This window comes from Gadus morhua, chromosome 6, assembly GCF_902167405.1.
Source record: "Gadus morhua chromosome 6, gadMor3.0, whole genome shotgun sequence".
Taxonomy (NCBI): Eukaryota; Metazoa; Chordata; class Actinopteri; order Gadiformes; family Gadidae; genus Gadus; species Gadus morhua.
The window spans coordinates 4,550,134-4,570,313 of NC_044053.1; the positions used below are offsets into that span (position 1 = coordinate 4,550,134).

The following is a 20,180-nucleotide window of genomic DNA, read 5'->3' on the forward strand; positions in this document are numbered from 1 at the left end:
ACAGGACATTGGTTTGTCACGTGACTTTTGGCACTAATTTTCTGCCTAGCTGATCCGTGCGCAAATGCCTTCCGATCCACGCGCAGCTTTCAGCGTTCCGTACTTGTAGAATTGTTTTGTGTACTTGAAGGTACTTTGTGTAAAACATACTGTATTTGTTTCTGAAGCAAAATGCATTAGTTTGTGAATGATGTTTTGTATTTGCAAACCACACTGAGCGTGTGTGTGTGTGAATCATTGTGCGTGAGTAAAACACGTTTTGTGTGCGTGTGAATCGTTATGCGTGAGCAAAACGTGTTTTGCGTGTGTGCGGGGTTTTGGCATGATTCTAACTCCATACTTTTCCTCTACAAAAGTAGCAGCATACTTCTCAATCAGCACCTCCTCTCTCTTCCAGAGTTGTGCTGGGTGGTTTTGTTGGCCATCCGTTACTGCAGTAGCCCCAGTACCCACATAAACTCGCGAACAAACTTGCGTTTCTCACAACTTTATTACGACCTTGCACTATGAATTGGAAAACTGAGTGGTAAGCTAGGTCCCCTGGAGTGGGTTGTGCGGTTAAGTATATTAACAACACAGACACAAACCAAATCCCACCAATAATCACTTTTATAAGAATAAGAGTGTAATATAACGTTTAAATTATGAATTCAAGTGCATTCAATAAATGATAAATGCAGATTTTTGTGGTTGGATGTAGTTATTATTGAAATAAAGTCATTTCTAGATAATGACCAGCACTTATTGTATCTTGAGTTCATTGATACAGTAATTAATATAACTTAATAAAGGGTGCATATTTTAAATGTGGCATCATTTTATTTGTTTATTATTATGGGGAATGAGCATTTGTGAAGCGTCAACTGGAATTGTAGTAAAAACCAGGTGACCTCGGTTGAACCGGCGGGTTCGTGATCGGAACACAGGACTGACGTCCAGACTTGACACTCTAATGGGAGCTCTGTGGCCGGACTCCTGTTCTGATTACACCTGCCTGCAAAAGATTCTCCCTAAAATAAGCATGCTTAATTGGCCCTGGGTGGGAGAGAAGCTCTTATGTTGTTCTTGCTGTTTCAGATGGTATTGCATAGTAAAAAAAAAAAGCTTTTGAATTTGTGTACCCATGCATTGTTGTGTTGAGAGGAGAAGTATAATTTCCTGGCTGGCACGGGAAGGCGGGGTTCCCCATTTCCCTGGCCACAGCATCATACGTTTGTTTGTGTGTGTGTGTGTGTGTGTGTGTGTGTGTGTGTGTGTGTGTGTGTGTGTGTGTGTGTGTGTGTGTGTGTGTGTGTGTGTGTGTGTGTGTGTGTGTGTGTGTGTGTGTGTGTGTAAAAGGGCACGAGACCTCCGTAAGGATTGTGTGTTCTCCTGTGTATTGCACTTCCGATTGTTCAGATGATTATGATTTTAAAACTGACAAAACCTTTTGTAACACATTAAGATTTTTCGATTGTAAAGTAACTCATCCTTGAGATGCCGTTTGCACTTTCATAGTTTATACTTGATACATTCCCTATTTATATGAAAGGGAAAAAAAAGTGTGCTGATGCCAATAAAATGAGTTGAGTTTTATTGAAGGTGGTGTTTTTTTTTTCTTAACATAGGAACGGATGATGAATATTTCTATCCTCATACATTTGCATTAAAGTAAGGGTATGTCACTTTAGCTCCTATGCAATTGTATTAGAACGTCATTAAAAGTCTGAGATACACATAATGGTAATTCAAGAGCCCCTCAGCTGTCTTCCAGGGGAAAGAGCTGTTCCCTAATGCGGACATCCCCTTTTCGGCTAATGAGCCTTGGTCAAACCGTTCTGCTGTAGTGCAGCGGAATACATGTTGTTTCTACCAAGAGCAGCCTTTAAAACAACAGAAATATCTGCAATTAAGCAGAGGGATATCTGGGTGGAAAGGCCTACCTGTCCAACAGAACCCTCAGTCAGGGAGAGACAACATTTCTGGAGGGTGAGGGCTTGATGGACATCTGAGTTTGAAGGGACCGTATTGGGAAACTGCATTGAAATCCCAGATGCAGGGTTTCCATGTACAGAAAGGTAGGGGAAGGGGAGGGCTGCTTGGCAGGCAAACAGACCAATAACGGCTTTTGTACATAACAAAAATAAAAGCAAATTGTAAGAACAGTATACAATGTTTACATCCATTTCCCCTCTTGACAACCGTGTAATGCATTTTGAATAATTGATCCCACATTCGGCTTTACAACCACCTATTAGCCATAAGTGTTCCTGGGAATTAATATATAGAAAGACAGACACCTCCGTGCAGAACACATTAAAGCCATACCATCAAATCACGTAAAAAAACCCCTACCATTATACCAGACGGACAGGGAAAAGTGCCATTGAAGTGAAAACCAGCGTCAGTGCATTGCTCGTCGTTAAACACAAAAGTGCGATAAACGGGAATAAATCTGTTTACGGCGAGATCGATTAAAGAGGACCTTGCTTTCGCTAAACACGCATCATTCAAACCCATATCTCTACAGAGTCTCAGCGGGACATGCCGATGGCTTCCAGCAGTAGCAAGAACAGAGTGAAGATGTCAAGGTACAAGGTGAGGGCGGCGAAAATGTACTCCTCAGGTGAGATCGAGTGCTTCCTGTTCTTCCCCACCATCTGATGGGTGTCCACCACCAAGTACTGGCAAACAGGGAGAGAAAGAGACGAGGATTCAGGAAAACCGTCCTACATAACAGGTGCAGTAGTCCCGCACAGGTAAGGATTCCATTGGTATTCTTATCCTAGCTATCTTTGTTGAATACAGGGAATGGGTTAACCAAGCGATTTTTAGTGCTTGGAACTTGGTTCTATGGACATCCTTACTGGACCGACAGTCCCTTCTTCTGATAAATGCACTTATTGATGATGATGAAAGCTCACCACCGCCGTCGGGCGACGCAAAGTCGACTCAACAACAAGAGTTGAAGAGTGTCCTCTTCAATACTTAACACCCACCGGCACAACTGATCTCTGGCTGAACCTCTTTGCATGGCTTGAAGCTGCTCTTTTGTGGTATGCTTGTCACAACCAAGACGTATCTTCTAGAATGCACTTGAATCGTTCGGGGCAGCGTTTAGTTTTGTGTTTTGAGTGGTACTTACTATGGAGAAGAACAGGGTTCCAATACATGCGTACAATATGTTGAGGTACTGGGTAGACAGAGGAAAAAGAGCACAGCTTCAATACAACAGCATATTTCCAGTTGTATTCAAATAGAACTTGAGGCAGTAACCCATGTTCTTCTAGTGGACCCATTATCACTGAGATTCTAACCTGCCAACCATCTGAGTGCTACAGAGTGTTCTCATGCAATACAGTCTTGAATAATGCGTTCATCAATAACATCCCATTCGATAAGTCACTAGCTGGGTACTTTGAAGTAATATTTCATCTTTTCAATTTTTTTTTTTTTTTTTAATTGCCTGTGCAATTTGTATGTCCGTTGCCGAAATACTCCCAGAAGCTCTTGTTTGACGTCTATAAGAGAGAGTGTGATGATGACACCGGAAGAGCTTCTAACAGAAAACAGCTGAGCGGTTATCTCCTGAGGGCAGATGGATACATCCTGATGGATAGAAACGAAATCAAGTCTGGCCCCTAGATTTACCTGGGATCTCATTATCGCGCAGAGCAATCCGAAAGACACCAGGGTCCAGACGAAGGCCCACAGACAGCCCCTGAGTGCGGTGAAGTCCCACTGGGGAACACACAGGAGATGAGAGAGAGGAGAAGTTCAGACTAATATGAAGCGCTACTGGGACATTGTAAGTCTACATTGAAACTAGGGCTGAACGATCTGGGGAAATAATGTAATTGCAAATATTTTGATCAATATTGCGATTGCGATTTAATGTGTGAATAAATCATTCTTTAGTATGACCAACACAACACAACACAACACAACTTTCCTGTGCTCGGGACTACCTGGCCTTACTGTCTCGTCTGGGACGTGCTGCAGTAACCCCACAAGAAAACAAAACTATGCAACAGTTCGTTGAAGTGTGTGTTTGCAAAGATCATATATTCAGATGCCTTTGACACAATTCTGCAGACTGCAACCCAAACACAAAGCTCCGGGTTTCACTCTCGGTTTCACTTTCGGTTTCACTTCGGTTTCACACTTTCGGTTTCACAAGGTAAGGCAGCGGGGCCTTACCTTAGACTGCATGGCAAACATGCTGAGGGAGAAGGACACCAGGGCCGTCGCCCCCATGGCCCAAAGAACTGCTTCTGCTGCAAAGTAGCTATTGATAGAGATGAGGGGACACACACTTTTACACACACACACACACACACACATGAACTCACCCACGGCTAGCTTGCACTAGCATAAAAAAAAACGTTTTGCTCCGGATAATATAAATGTTTCTTTCATTTATTATTATGAATCCACAAGTCTCTTTCATGTGAGTGAACCAGAGACCACGCGTTGGATATGCGTGGCATTATACATCCACCGTTGTTCAATTGCTATCACTAAAAGCATCAGTTATGGCATTCTTCTATTAATGGGATAATATGGAATGCATTATCGATGACGGAAGGCATCAAACAGCCAGGCTCATCGAAGCCTGGCTGGAGAAGTAGCCCCAGAAGAAAATGTAGTATTGAGTTTGGTTGAACTCCTACGATTTATTTTGTTGACGTCTTTGCCAAATCGTCAACAACGATATATCACCCAGAGGTGTTGGCGTCAATGCTGTTATGGCTTCCTAATCATATGTGAATGTCCCTCTATTTCCTAGCTGCTTCTTTCTCTGAACAGGACAGCTCTGGAGACTTACACTGTCATGCACCCCAGCATCATACCCATTGCAACGGTCTGAGAGGTAGAGAGAGAGGAACAAATTAGAAATAGCAACAGAGTGAAACAGACAGGCAGGGAAACAGGGAGAGGGCGATGATGTTGAGTGAAAATAAAGGAACCAAACACTCCGAGGTGTGATGAGGAAGGCTTACAAACAGGCCCAGGGCGATGTAGTTGAGGGGAACCCGTCGACGGAGGCCAGCGCAGCAGCAGAAGGTGAAGATTATTACTAGAACCTGCAGTCTTCAACACACATGTACATACACACACACACACATACATGAATACACATTTACATACAACCACACATCAATACACACACACACACACACACACGAACACACACACACACACACACACACACACACACGAACACACACACACACACACACACACACACACACACACACACACACACACACACACACACACACACACATGTAAATACCCATGTACATACACAACACACATACATCAAAATGCACACACACACATACACATCAAAATACACACACACACATACACAAACAAGCTAGCTGTGGGTGGACAGGCACACAGGTACATTGGATTTGATTTGCTTGGGGCCGAGTCTTGATTGGACGAGCACTGCTTACATAGTGAAGTAGGGGAACCAGTAGGTGGACAAGGTAAACTGCCTGAGAGTGTCCCTACAGAAACACAACGATGAGAGACACATTTGAAACTGTTTTATTGATTGTTATATCTCAAACAAGCACAATGATTTCATGCCACTATTTTACATCCTACGATTGGCCCGTAGTCCGTCACAGCCATTACCCAGAGTGAATCATTCTCTGTAGCCAACTGCCGCTGCGTTTGAGTAATAACCAGCGGACCTCAACGGCCGTAAATAACGACAAAAATAAAAATGACTCCAAACCATAATGGCTGCAATCAGATGAATAGTGCTCTTAAAACGTATCGAAAAAAAACAAACATCCGAAGCTGGTTAGTGGCTGATGGCCACCTGATTGGACAATGGCGTTCTCCGCTCAGATAGAACGGGGGCCGAGCCTCTGGCGGGGATGACTCACCAGTAGAGGAAAGCGCAGATGACCCCCACGGTAATCAGGAGCTGCATCATCAAGGTCAGGTACACCTTCCGTATGAACCCTGGAGGGAGAGAGACAGGAGGGAGTCAGACAGACAGGAGGAGTCAGACAGGAGGAGGAGTCAGACAGGAGGAGGAGTCAGACAGACAGGAGGAGTCAGACAGGAGGAGGAGCCAGACAGGAGGAGGAGTCTGACAGACAGGGGGAGGAGTCAGACAGGAGGAGGAGTCAGACAGACAGGAGGAGGAGTCAGACAGGAGGAGGAGTCAGACAGGAGGAGGAGTCAGACAGACAGGAGGAGTCAGACAGGAGGAGGAGCCAGACAGGAGGAGGAGTCTGACAGACAGGAGGAGTCAGACAGGAGGAGGAGTCAGACAGGAGGAGGAGTCAGACAGAAGGAGGAGTCAGACAGGAGGAGGAGTCAGACAGACAGGAAGGAGTCAGACAGGAGGAGGAGTCAGACAGACAGGAGGGAGTCAGACAGGAGGAGGAGTCAGACAGGAGGAGGAGTCAGACAGACAGGAGGAGTCAGACAGAAGGAGGAGTCAGACAGAAAGGAGAGAGTCAGACAGGAGGAGGAGTCAGACAGACAGGAGGAGGAGTCTGACAGACAGGAGGAGGAGTCAGACAGGCGGACAGGTCGACAGATAAGACAGATCATCAACAGCATAATACCAATACAAATAATACCGTTAATACTAATGATACGTATATTAATACTACTAATAATAATAATAATATAATACTAATACTGCTACCTATACTAATACTAAGATAAGAGTGGGCTAGGAGGAGGAGTGACAGAAGAGAGCCACACGAGAGATGGAGAAAAACAGAACAGGTGCAAGAGAGACGCGCGGTCCATATCGGGCAGCAGTTTATTACCATAAACGTGTTGAGCGGGGGGGGCTGACGGTAAGAAGCCAGGGAACCATTTTCAATTTCAAATCAATTTCGAGGAAACACAGTCACACAAATGAAGGGGTAAACATTGGCTTCTGTAGTCCAGTCACACACTCAGGGACGAGTGCTGCCCATACTAAAAGACCCCCCCCTCTCCACCCACTCTTTCCCCCCCCCCCTCTCCCACCCCACTCCTCCCCCCTCTCTCTCTCTCTCTGCCCCCCCCCCCCCCTCTCCCACCTCACCCCTCCCCCCTCTCTCTCTCTCTCTCTGCCCCCCCCCCTCTCTCTCTCTCTCCCCCCTCCACCTCTCCCCCCCTCTCTCCCTCCTCTCTCCCCCCCCCCCCCCCCCCCCCCCCGCCCGCACCCATCACCATCTCCCCCCCCTTCACACACCAACCCATCCCCCCCTCCCCCCCCCCCCTCCCCCATCACCTCTTCTCACTCCCGCGTCGCTGAAGCAGTTCTCCTCCTCCCCCTCCTCCCCCTCCGCCTCCACCCAGTACTCGGGGGGGTTGTCGGGGGACTGCACGCCCCCGTACGGTGCCTGGCCCTGGGGAAACGCCGCGTTGTCGTAGCCCCCCGGGGGGTACACCACCGCGATGCCGGACTTCTGCGCCTCCAAATGCGCCTGGGGAAGGGGGGGGGAGGGGGGGGGGGGGGGGTGCGGAGCAGAGCTGGGTGAGGCGGGTGAGGTTAGGGTGGGGGGGTCAGGGGTCGGACACCATGCTGGGTGGAGGACGTGAGGAACACCGTAGGAACTGAGTTAACGTGAATGTGTGGAGGATAGGATTCTCTGCTGGGGTGCAGCTCTCATGTTCAGTCTCATCATTCAGTGGACGTATGCATACCAGACACATATAATATATAACTATATATATATAAATATATACATCGTTTTTTTTATAATTAGTATTTTCCAATACTAATTATCTGGCTTTTCCCACACATGACATTTAATATGACGTCAGAGAAAACAAAACACCAGACACGCGCTAACACAAAACCTAAGTCAGCAACAATTCCTGAGTAGTTTTAACATCTCAAGCTTCTGTGGATATTTAATTGAGCCGTGATTTAAAAGAATAAAGTGTTGAGGCAGATCTCCCATGTATCAAGGATTGACCCCTGAAGGCAAAGGTCACCGTTCGGCCAGGGATGGTTTTAATTTGGGGGTGTACAATATGTTCAGGGAGAGACACATATAATATATAACTATGTATAGATAAATATATACTTCGTTTTTTTTATAATTAGTATTTGCCAATTTGAGAGTTTATGTATACGAATATTTTTACTAGTTGTACTTTGATTTATGGTTTCGTTTTTGTCATTACGCAACCAAATTATCTATCACAATCAATTGGTCATGTAGGTCTGCACACACCGATGCAAGTTGCCATTTGTACCTACCCTACTACAAACCAGCCTCTCCCTCTCTTTATATCTCTGTCTCTCTCTACCACTCTCGTTCTCTTTATTGATTTTATCAGCATCCTTGGAGTGATTATGGTCTGGGATTGAATTGATATGATTCTACAGGTTTATTGGGAGTGGCGGTAACTTATGTATGAGATCAAAGGTAATAAATGGAATCAACCCTAGTGAGAGCATAAAGTAATTTGGCAGCATTACGAATGTGTTTAGGCAAACAACACAGCGGATGGAACTGGTTAGAAGCCCAGGATTGCTCTGAATTCCCCTAAAGCTGAACTTAAATTGGAATGTGTGAACTAATCACCAATTACCAAACTCAATAAATCTCAATTTGGAAGCATTTCTATTTTGACCATTTCAGTATTTGTCTTTGTTAAAGCGGGGAAATTTAGACAATTTCCCCTGTTCCCCTATTTGTTCTCAGATAGGCTATATAATAATCACTGGTCTTACGAATGAGATTTAAATCTAAATTCTGATAGCAAACCAGCTCAGATCTGTCTGAACAAGGCATTTCAATTTTGGCTGAACGTTGCAAAGTTTACCATTAAGGCTGTGTTTCAGGTTAAACGGAACTTTCGATTAATAGGTACATAAAGCACTTCAAATATGTACATCATTTATAAAATGTCTCCAAAATAGTGTTAACGTCCAGTTTATGTCGGTTTTGGTAAACTCTAGAGGGCCTAAATTGTAGAACATTGTCTGTAAGGGTTTTAAATGAACACCACGTAGACTCTATACACTGATTGAAATCCTCTTGTGCAAGCCTCATCCGCTCTTAGGGAGAATTTCTCCGTAACGAATCAGGAAAATAGCTGAAACTACGCCCCTTTCTGTCTTCGGTTTCCTGCCCAGGCTGATGCCGTCTCCTCCGAGATCACTCACCTCATAGCCAATTTGGTGAGGCCTGGCGGAACCAAAGCCTGCGTAGTACGGCGGTGGATTGAACCCATAGTCGTTTCTAACTCCGTAGATTTTGGGCTCCATTCCAACAGAATCCTCGCGGCGGAAGATGCTCCACGCACGAGCTACAATGAATACAGATTATGTCAGCCACACCGCAGTATTATTTACAGTCCTTTTATACAAGATGCATCTTCCTTGGGTGACGCGCATTGTGGCTATGACTTTGATTAACCGTGGATTGACGAATCAGTAAATGAAGATATGAGACAGATGATAAGGCAGATAGGAAACACTCTGATATTTATGTAGCGTCAGCATGGCTTGAGGTTCACGGGGAAAGAGCTGTATCATATTTACAGATATTGTGTGAAGTTATTTCATGGTTTAAGTACACCATTGAACTGAGGACATGCAGGTGTCATCAACAGATATTAGTTTACACTAAAATGGATTCTACAGAGAAGTCAAAGTATCGCGTGAAATGTTTTATCTCATTACATGATCGGCTATAATAGTCCACCATCAGTTTAACAATGCTGTGGTCAGATACACTGCAAACTCAAAATGAAACAGCCAAACTCGTCAGCATCAAGCCTTTGCATTAGAATAGTCAGCCAGTAATGGCTCTTCACTTTCCACAGAGAAAGCACTGGAAACAAATAAATCCGACCTATGACCTTTTGCTAATAACAGTGACCTTCCATGAGGCATTACACCTTCTCTCAATCTCGCCTGTATAGTATCTCACACACTGAACCTGAAACGGTGCAATAAAAGTACCATTCCGCTTACAAAATACCCCATCCTTAACTATCACTTTAGGCACTACTGTCATACGATAAATGAATAAATAAAAAGGTTTTTAATAATGCGTTAACAAAGTCACCTACTTACCTGCGGTCTGACAGGGAATTAAGCCTAGCTCCTCTTCCTAGACTGTGTGTATGTGTGTGTGTGTGTGTGTGTGTGTGTGTGTGTGTGTGTGTGTGTGTGTGTGTGTGTGTGTGTGTGTGTGTGTGTGTGTGTGTGTGTGTGTGTGTGTGTGTGTGTGTGTGTGTGTGGCCTCAGGGGCCAAAGTCTACCCGCTATCAGTCCTCTCCCACAGACAAAGGAGGACTTCTGCTCGGGGAGGAGAGAGGATGTACCCTTCATTAGGCGGAATCGGGGTATTAAGAAGACATTTTTAACGCTAAAGGGCACCTATTATGCTTTTCGACTTTTATGACCTATAAACGTTGTTATAATGATTGATAGTCATATTTAACCATACACAAAAAACAATGTAGATTTTCGGGAAACTCTTCCTCTCATCTGGGCGCTTTCAGCGTTCTCTGTCAACGCTCGGTTTCGTCCTTCTCCGCCCCCTCGCCCCCCTCCTGCCAACCCAACTCCGTTGTGATTGGTTACCTTCCTTGAAGCGCGCGCGCGGGCAGATTTGACCAGGCATATGGGGGCGTGGCAGGAGTGCCTCTACGTAGATGATTTCCCGGAAATGTGAACAAGCCACCCCAGACTGTCAGCAGGGAATACGTCGAAATGCATGTACGTCATTATTTGACACTTTAGTATGGTTAAACATGACTATCAATCATTATAACAACGTTTATGGGTCATAAAAGTCAAAAAAGCATAATAGGTCCCCGTCAAACTAAATGGAGCAAGATGGCGTTGTGTCAGAGCGAAGTGTCCCCTCCCGCTCCATCTTATGTCAACGAAGATTCTGATGGGGTTTTCTATTTTTTTTTTTTTATTCTCTTAGCTACAAACCCACACATTTTCTTTACACATGTATTTTCGTACCGCAATTATCGACTGAGGAAGTTTGGATTGAAACAAAACAGGAAGAAAGTAGAAGGAAGTTCAGAGGGCTATTTGGACCGTAGTGGTGCGGTTCCACGGCGTCATTTATTACCGCGGTTAATCATTCATGGAGCCCGGGCCGCGTAGGGCCCTCCATCACCCAGTCCGCTAAACGGACTGATTCCTTCATTAAGTTACGTAACTGGGAATAAAATAATGATCAGGAATGAGTCGTGTCTGGTTGGCAAATACCGAGAATGAAGACGGAAGGTCTAGGATTGTGATGTGGTGACTAATGGCGTCCATCTTGTCGGGTGATGTCTAGCCCGGTGTGAATATAGGCGAGATGGAGAGAAGGTGTAATGCCTCATGGAAGGTCACTGTTATTAGCAAAAGGTCATAGGTCGGATTTATTTGTTTCCAGTGCTTTTGAGTCTTTTAAGCCTTACATTTTTGAAATGCCATTATCTTTTTATTGATTTTCCACACATGACATTTAATATGACGTCAGAGAAAACAAAACACCAGACACACACTAACACAAAACCAAGGTCAGCAACAATTCCTTAGAAGTTTTAACATCTCAAGCTTCTGTGGATATTTAATTGAGCCATGATTTAAAAGAATAGAGTGTCGAGGCAGATCTCACATGTATCAAGGATTGACCCCTGAAGGCACAGCGATGGTTTTAATTTGGAGGTGTACAATATGTTCTGGGAAAATGATCTCGATGATTCGATCGTCGGGATTTCTTGAAGACAACAAAATATTTGATCAAACTTTTGGTAACTTTAAAGGCACCCAGTGCAACTTTCGAGGCTTAAAAATAAACATTCAATTTCTAGTCTTTTTTACACGTAGTAAGTTTCAATAACTCCATACCATTACATACCGACATTCAAGCAGCAAAGATGAGACGAAGTTGTGTGGTGAGAACTGATAGAAAATCGATAACAACAACAATGCCGCCATTTTCTTTATTTTTTGTAACCTACAATAAATAAAGCAGGCTTCCAGTCAATGGAAAAATGGCTTCTCCCCATCGGCGATTGTTGTTGTTTACGATTTTCTATCAGTTCTCACCACACAGCGACGTCTCATCTTTGCTCCTTGAATGTCGATATGTAATGGTATGCAGTTATTGAAACTTACTACGTGTAAAAAAGACTAGAAATTGAATGTTTATTTTTCATTGAATGTTTACATAAAGTTGCACTGGGTGCCTTTAATAAGCCTTGAGTTGAATTTAGAGACTAGTGCGATACAATTACTAGTAGTTAGGATTTAGTTTGCAACCTAGGAATGAAGCCTCAACCATTACTACCAACATAAGTGAAGAGGTCTAAACACACCTACCTCATAACTCATCCCGGTTTTGATTCCAATCACACCACAGAAACAAAGATCTGATTATGCTTATTGTGTTATATTGCTTAATAGGAAATCTTCAGAACTCAAAAGTCAGATGTACTCTTAAGCATTTGGTTAGGAAGTACTATTTCCATAACCCTCCGGGGCTAACCCCCAATGGGCTCCCAGCGATGTGATCCCATTGCCATTGAACCGCCCACTCAAAATCCGAAGCTCCGCCTCCGCATGCTCAGGGTAAAAGTTGAAGGAATTCTGCAAAAACAGAAGAAAAAAAAAGGAAGCAATTCAGACATAAATAAAATATCAATAAGTCAATACAAAAAAGATAAGAATGAACGGAGAAATAAATTAATGAAAGAGAACCTGAACTGGCTGGCCTACGATGAGAGAACGCCCTCTGCTTGTCCCAAAAATCAACTGATAGATGAAGTTGGATGTGTGGTATTTTCCAGACACCTGTAATATTAACATTGTTATGCATTGTTATAATAGTAAAACAGTTGTGTAGAGTACAGTGATAAGGCCTATATGAAAAATGTACAAATGGTTGGCAGGACAATGATTGACAAGAACATAGTAGAGACGCATTTTAACCTGAGTAATTGTCTCTCCTTCAAATAAGTCCAATCTCAGTGGGGCGTGGACAGCGCGACCAATAGTTCGGTCCCACCTGGTGCCGTAACGCAACTGGAAACTAGAAGAACAACATGGGGAAACTGTGACAAAAGTTTAACAGCATAAAATAAGCACGCAAAGGGACACCCACACACAAACACACACTTTACGAATCTATTATGTTGTAAAATAATAAGAACAATAATCATTCAAGTTTTAACTCCAAAATCATATTAATCACAATAAAAGGGGAGGGGATTTCATAAAATAAGGTTAACAGTTAACAGTCAATTTCTTGACCAGGAGGAGCAGAGGGTCAAACTGACCCTGTCTCCATTTTGCCAGACAAGCTGCTCTCTGTGGTCATCTAGCGTAGATGTAGTCAGACTGAGAGGTACAGTATGTCTTACCCAGTAATGTAATTTCCAGGGTGCTCCCAGACTTTCACGCCTGTGATGCTTCCTTCTCCTGAGGTCACGAAGGGAGTTCCTCCACCTGATCCAAGGGCTGGTGAGTATGAGTAGTACTCATTGGCTGAAGATAATGAGAGAAGGACAATATATAGCTTAGCATAGCTTCAGTATAATATATGTGACATAAGTACATGCACCGACGGGAAACATTTTTTAGCAACTAATAAAACAACACAAATAATTGCAGTTCTTCCTTCTATCTGGAATTTGTATCTGAGATTCTCATCAGCTGATTCATGACCAATGGAGAGACTATCCAGTCCAACCAGTCATCGGTATGGACCAGGATACTGGCTAAAAGCCGTCACACAGTGAAGTAGGAGAGTGTTCATGTATACGAGCAAAGTGGTCTGTAACAGAGTTAGTAATAACAATAATAAAAAATAAAATAATAATAATAATTATTCCAGTTCCTACACCTTCAACATCTGACCCATGAACAAATGGCTAGAGGAAGACTATCAGACATCAAGTCAAAGTTCAAAGTTAAGTAGCATTGAGTACCGACTTGCTTTCCTCCAGAGAAAGCTTTCACAAAACCGATAAACATATTGGTAAAGTGTACTGAAACAGCAGGAAGGATCAATTACTTACGTTTTGCCAGGCAGGCAACCCAAGCCGCCGCAAACAACAGGACAGAGAGCATCCTAGATTAAAGAACAGTGAGCCGTTAAACTAAAACCTTCTCATTAGTATCAACGTCAGGGCAAATAAAGTATGCAACTACAAATTGTAAAAGATCCCAACCATACCTGTTGAACATCACAGCCGTACCTGTGAGCTGCTTCGAAGCATTTGGTTACCGCCTAACCTGTGTGTCAGACTTAAATGTACTTCCCAAACAATGCTGTCATCATTTCAGCATTCTTTGATGACGAAAAAAATGCACCAGATTCTCCTCTGCAAAAATAGCAGCATACTTCTCAATCAGCACCTCCTCTCTCTTCCAGAGTTGGGCTGGATGGTATTTGTTAAGCCATCCTTTACTGCAGTAGCCCCAGTACCCACATAAACTCCTCATAAATTGCCATAACATCTACGTTTATGAACTTCTGATAAAGAACCCAACAAACGAGGATTTCAAAATGTGTATGAAATCCCGAGTACCGAGTGTAATGTTTGCGTTTCTCACCACTTGATTACGACCTTGCCCTATGAATTGGAAAACTGAGCGGTAAGCCGTACACTCTCTAGTTCCGCTGGAGTGGGTTGTGCGGTTAAGTGTATTAACAACACAGACACAAACCAAATCCCACCAATTATCACTTTTAGAAGAATAAGAGTGTAATATAACGTTTAAATTATGAATTCAAGTGTATTCAATAAATGGAAAATTGAGATTTTTGTGGTTGGATGTAGTCATTATTCAAATAAAGTAATTGCTAAATAATAACCAGCACTTATTGTATCTTGAGTTCATTGATACAGTAATTAATAAAGCTAAATAAACGATGCATATTTTAAATGTGCCATAATTGTATTTGTTTATTATTATGGGGAATGAGCATTTGTGAAGCATCAACTGGAATTGTAGTAAAAACCGTGGAGACCTTGGTTGAACCTAATGCAAGCTCTGTGGCCGGACTGCTGTTCTGAATACACCTGCCTGCAAAATAATCTCCCTAAAAAAACCCTGGGTGGGAGAGAAGCCCTTATGTTGTACAGTGGTTGCAAGAAAAATGCTAAAAAATCAAAAAATACTTCACATTTGTGTAGTCCTGCATTGTTGTGTTGAGAGAAACAACATCATTTCCTGACTGGCACGGGGAGGCGGAGTTCCCCAACCCTTCGACATGTTTCACCCAGTGGTGTAGTCTACGTGATACGCAGGTATACGCCGTATACCCACTAGGAACGCACCAGGATTTGCGTATACCCACTTAAAAATGTGCACGGATACGTATCAATCGTCTTGTGACAGCTCTTTCACTTCTGTATTTATTTTTCGCAAATACCGGTTGGGTATAACTGCAATAAAATACTTTAAGCAGGGGAAGTTATCTCCTACATTCACCATTCATAAAATTCCCCCTGCGCGCACTGCTCGCGTTCTGCCCTGTCTCTGTTATTACGAAGCGCGAAGCGGCCCCTCCTTCTCGCGTGTGTGTGCGTGTGTGTGCGTGCGCGCGCGCGCGCGTGTGTGTGTGTGTCCAGTACTCCCATATTAATGTGTAAACCACATAATAAGTAGTCAACAGAAGACAATGTTTTAATCCCACTTTATATCTCCTTGTTACTTTTAGATGAGAACCCCCTGGCCAGCCTTTCAGACTGGGTGTCAGGCTAGGGAATTTAAAAACAGGCATCCTTGGTTAGAGTGGAGGGAAAAAAAGTTAGGTAAATGTCAGCCAACATACAGTTGGTTTGCACAATTGAAATTCATAATGTTAATCACTATGCAAATGAGAGTATAGCTAATTCATGGTCATTTTTAAGGTGCAGTAATTTCACACTTTTACACAATTCAATTAGGCCTACTGTATGGTATGTTAGATAACAACAGTAAGAGCTCAAATTAGAGCAATTGAAAGCGTGAAACATTAGTCGTCATCTCCTTCTCATGCACTGGTTAGCCATGGTTGTAAACAGTTCATTAAATTATTTTGAGTAGATTTTGTCCTTGTTTAGCATGTGCTATTGCTACTATAGATATACAAAGGACAACTTTTCATTTTTGTGTTCTATTTGTTCATACTGTTATTAAAACTGATAAACCTACTCAGCTTTCCATGATTGTTGATAATCGTTATACTCTTAAATACTCTTACACTCACCCTGCGTTGGTGAGTGTGGTGCAACACCCCATAAGCGCCACACACGTACACGTACCGGTGGGACGGGTTTGTACGAGGCTGGGAGGGAATCATCACAGTATACCCACTACAATAAAATAGACTACACCACTGGTTTCACCCAAATGCCCGCCCACAAGGTATGACCCGACATCAGTCCTGGAAATGGAATGGAATGCAGCAAAACCTGCTGTGGCTGTGTTTTAAATTTTCCTGCATCTCAATCACAGCTTATGAGAAAGAGGATAAGAGCCATGTGTGTGTATTTATTTGGAGTTCTGAGTTTAAAGTCAGAACTCTGAGATTGAAGTCAGAATTGTGACTTTAATCTCAGAATTAGATTAAAGTGATTTTCATAGTCTTTGGTTCGTTACAGGTAGCCTACCCATAATTCTGACTTTAATCTCAGAATTCTGACTTAGATGTTAGAATTCTGACTTTATTCAAAGACTTCTGAGATTCATGTCAGAATTCTGATTTTAAACTCAGAATTCTGAGTTTAGGAGCTGCACAGCATCTGAGCTGAAAAGACAGTGTAGCAAAAAAAGAACACTCTTCTAATTTAATAAGGAAAATTAATCCATAGAGAATCATTATTCATATACTTAGCTAATTGGTGGACGACCCAATATAAAGAGGTCAATGACCCTAAATGATGCGTGGGCCGCAGTAGACGATGTCCACAAAAGGTTTTAGATTAACAGCTCACTGTTACTTTAATAATAACTAACTATGTTAAATAAATCTCAATGTTTCATTTATTGAAAACATTTGAATTCATAATTTAAGTGTTGTATAAAATGTTATCTCTAGCTCTTAATGTTATTAGAATAGTGATATTTGGTGGAATTTTGTTTATGTTCTATGTACTTAATGTACTTGACCGCACTCCCCACTCCAGCGGACCTAGAGAGTGTACTGCGTACTGCTCAGCTTTCAAGTTCATAGTGCAAGTTCGAAATCAAGTTGTGAGAAACGCAACATTGCACTCTGCACTTTGCTGGGATTTACATTTTAATGAAATACAAACGTTTCATATGCATTTTAAATTCCTGTTTTGTTGAGTTCTTTATCAGTAGCTCATAAATGTAGATGTTATGGTCATTTATGATGTTTTTTTATTAATCTGGGTCCCGGGGTGATAAAGTTTGGGAACCCCTGTAGTGTAGGATGGCCACAAACACCACCCAGCCCCACTCTGGGCGAGGGGGGAGGTGGTGTTTGAGAAGCATAATGCTATTTTTGTGCTTTAAGTTTATTCAAATTGAAAGTGAAAGAAAATCTGGTGCTTTTGTTTGCTAGCCAGTCATTTAAAGAATGATAATGGATATAAGCTATTATTCTTAGGCATTGACCAAAGGCTTCGAAGTAGCTCACAAGTATGTCTGTGATCTTCAACAGGTATTCTTGTGATCTTTTAAAATGTGTTGTTGCATACAGGGCATACTTTATTTGCCCTGATGTTGATACTAAAGAGAATGTTTAGTTTACTAGATTGAAGAACAGCTCACTGTTCTTCAATCTAGGATGCTCACTATCCTGTTGTTCGCTGCGGCTTGGCAAATTTTTTTTACATTTTGCGGCTTGGCAAAATGTAAGTGATAAGTGATGATTTAACTTTGACTGATTAGTCCGGTAATCTTCCATTAGCCATTTGTTTATAATAATAATAATAATAATACATTTAATTTAGAGGCGCCTTTCAAGACACCCAAGGTCACCTTACAGAGCATATAGTCATCATTCAAAACTATGTAAAACAGACTAGGAATAAAAGGAAAGCAGAGGTTAAACATGAAGAATAATAATAATTAATAACACTCAAAGACGCCTAAAGTGAAGGGGGGACCTCACTAACCACCACCAATATGTAGCACCCACTTGGGTGATGCACGGCAGCCAATCGGTGCCAGAACGCTCACTACACACCAGCTTGAGGTGGAGAGTTAGGGATGAGGTGGAGAGTGAGGGAAAGGAACATTTAACACTATCGATAACATTTAAACAATATCTACCACATGTAAACACTATCGACCACATTTAAACACTATGGACCGCATGTAAACCCTATCAACCACATGTAAACACTATCGCCCACATTTAAACACTATCACCCACATTTAAACACTATGGACCACACGTAAACCCTATCGACCACATTTAAACACTATCGCCCACATTTAAACACTATGGACCACATTTAAACACTATGGACCACATTTAAACCCTATCGACCACATGTAAACCCTATCGACCATATATAAACACTATCGACCACATTTAAACATGTAAACCCTATCGACCACATTTAAACCCTATCGACCACATTTAAACACTATCGACCACAATTAAACACTATCGAATTATTATTCGATAGGGTTTAATTACTATTAAACTATTAATAGTTTAATACTATTAATAGAATTACTATTGAATTATGGGTCAGGTTCCAGAAGTTCAAGGTGTAGGAACTGCAATTATTATTATTTTATTGTTATTAATAACTATGTTACAGAACACTTTGCTGATATACATATACACTCTCCTACTTCACTGTGTGATGGCCATATCGGATCTTTGTCTTGGTGTTGGCTATTTGCCAGCATTCTGGTCCACACCTATGAGTGGCTAGACTGGATTGGCTTCTTGCCATGCGTCATAAGTCAGTTGGTCCGATTCCCAGATACAAATTCCATGTTTTGTATTGTTCAATTAGTTGTTTGTTAATTCCCGTTTGGCTGAACAGTTTCTTTGAATCTACAATTACATTTACATGTCAGTGTAAAGCCTTATACTGTACTGAAGCTATGCTAAGCTATATTTGTTCCTCTCTCTTTATCTTCAGCCAATGAGTACTACTCCTACTCTCCAGAACTTGGATCAGGTGGAGGAACTCCCTTCGTGACCTCAGGAGAAGGAAGCATCACAGGCGTAAAAGTCTGGGAGCACCCTGGTAATTACATTACTGGGTAAGACTTACTGTACCTCTCAGTCTGACTACATCTACGCTAGATGACCACAGAGAGCAGCTTGTCGGGCAAAATGGAGGCATGTCAGTTTGATCCTCTGCTCCTCCTGGTCAAGAAATGATACTCTAGACTTGATCAAGACTGTTACTCCTTAACCTCTGCCATGCTGTGAGTTTGTGTCATATTTATGAATAACAACATTTCAGGAAACCCCCTCTCCTATTTAATATGATCTTTATAATTTTGACTATAAATCATTATTGTTATTATTATGACGGCTATCATTAAATATTCCTATAGTGTGTTTTTATGTGTCTGTTTGTGTGTGTGTGTGTGTGTGTGTGTGTGTGTGTGTGTGTGTGTGTGTGCGTGCGTGCGTGCGTGCGTGCGTGCGTGCGTGCGTGCGTGCGTGCGTGCGTGCGTGCGTTCGTGCGTTAATTAATGCACTTGTGCTGTGCTGTTACACGGTTTTCCCATGTTATCTTTTTCTAGTATCCAGTTGCAGCATGGCACTATAGGTGGGCCCATGTTCTCGGTCGCGGCCGCACCAGTGAGCATCAGAGATTGGACCAAATTGAAGGAGAGGCCATTATTCAGGTTAAAGTGCGTCCATCATATGGTCTTGTCAATAAATGTCCTGGCAACCATTGGAACAATTCTCATATAGGCCTTATCACTGTACTTTGCACTACTGTTTTATTTCCATAATAATGATTTGATGGAATTATGATTAGTGTGTGTTAATATTAAAGTTGTCTGAAAAATACAACCCATAACACTACATCTACCAGTTGATTTTTGTGACCAACAAAGGATGTGTTTTCATCGCAGGCCAGCCAGTTCAGGTTCTCTTTCATTTTTTTTTCCCCCCTGTTCATTCTTATATACATTTATTTTTACAATGAGTTATCATGTCCGAATTGCTTCCTATTTTATTTTATTTTTCTCTGTTTTTGCAGAAGTCCTTTTACTTTTACCCCAAGCATGCGGAGGCGGAGCTTCTGATTGA

At 42.3% G+C, this 20,180-nt stretch overlaps 1 protein-coding gene and 1 pseudogene across 1 annotated transcript; both read right to left on the minus strand.

The window, feature by feature from the left end:
• Positions 1-1,556: 1,556 nt before the first annotated feature.
• Positions 1,557-9,269, minus strand: LOC115546166 (protein lifeguard 1-like; annotated as a pseudogene).
• A 2,065-nt stretch (positions 9,270-11,334) lies between these two features.
• Positions 11,335-14,252, minus strand: LOC115546162 (zymogen granule membrane protein 16-like). Its single transcript, XM_030359855.1, has 6 exons — positions 14,163-14,252; positions 14,005-14,057; positions 13,348-13,471; positions 12,917-13,016; positions 12,686-12,778; positions 11,335-12,574 (listed from the first exon to the last, which is right to left on the minus strand). Exons 1-6 carry the CDS (start codon positions 14,171-14,173, stop codon positions 12,437-12,439), a joined length of 519 nt encoding a protein of 172 aa, XP_030215715.1. The 5' UTR covers positions 14,174-14,252; the 3' UTR covers positions 11,335-12,436.
• Positions 14,253-20,180: the final 5,928 nt, after the last annotated feature.

Coding starts and splice junctions, on each gene's coding strand:
- LOC115546162 (XM_030359855.1), bottom strand. Junction 12,779..12,916: donor AAGGAGAGACAATTACTCAG/GTTAAAATGCGT, acceptor TTAATATTACAG/GTGTCTGGAAAATACCACAC. Junction 12,575..12,685: donor TCGTAGGCCAGCCAGTTCAG/GTTCTCTTTCAT, acceptor CTGTTTTTGCAG/AATTCCTTCAACTTTTACCC.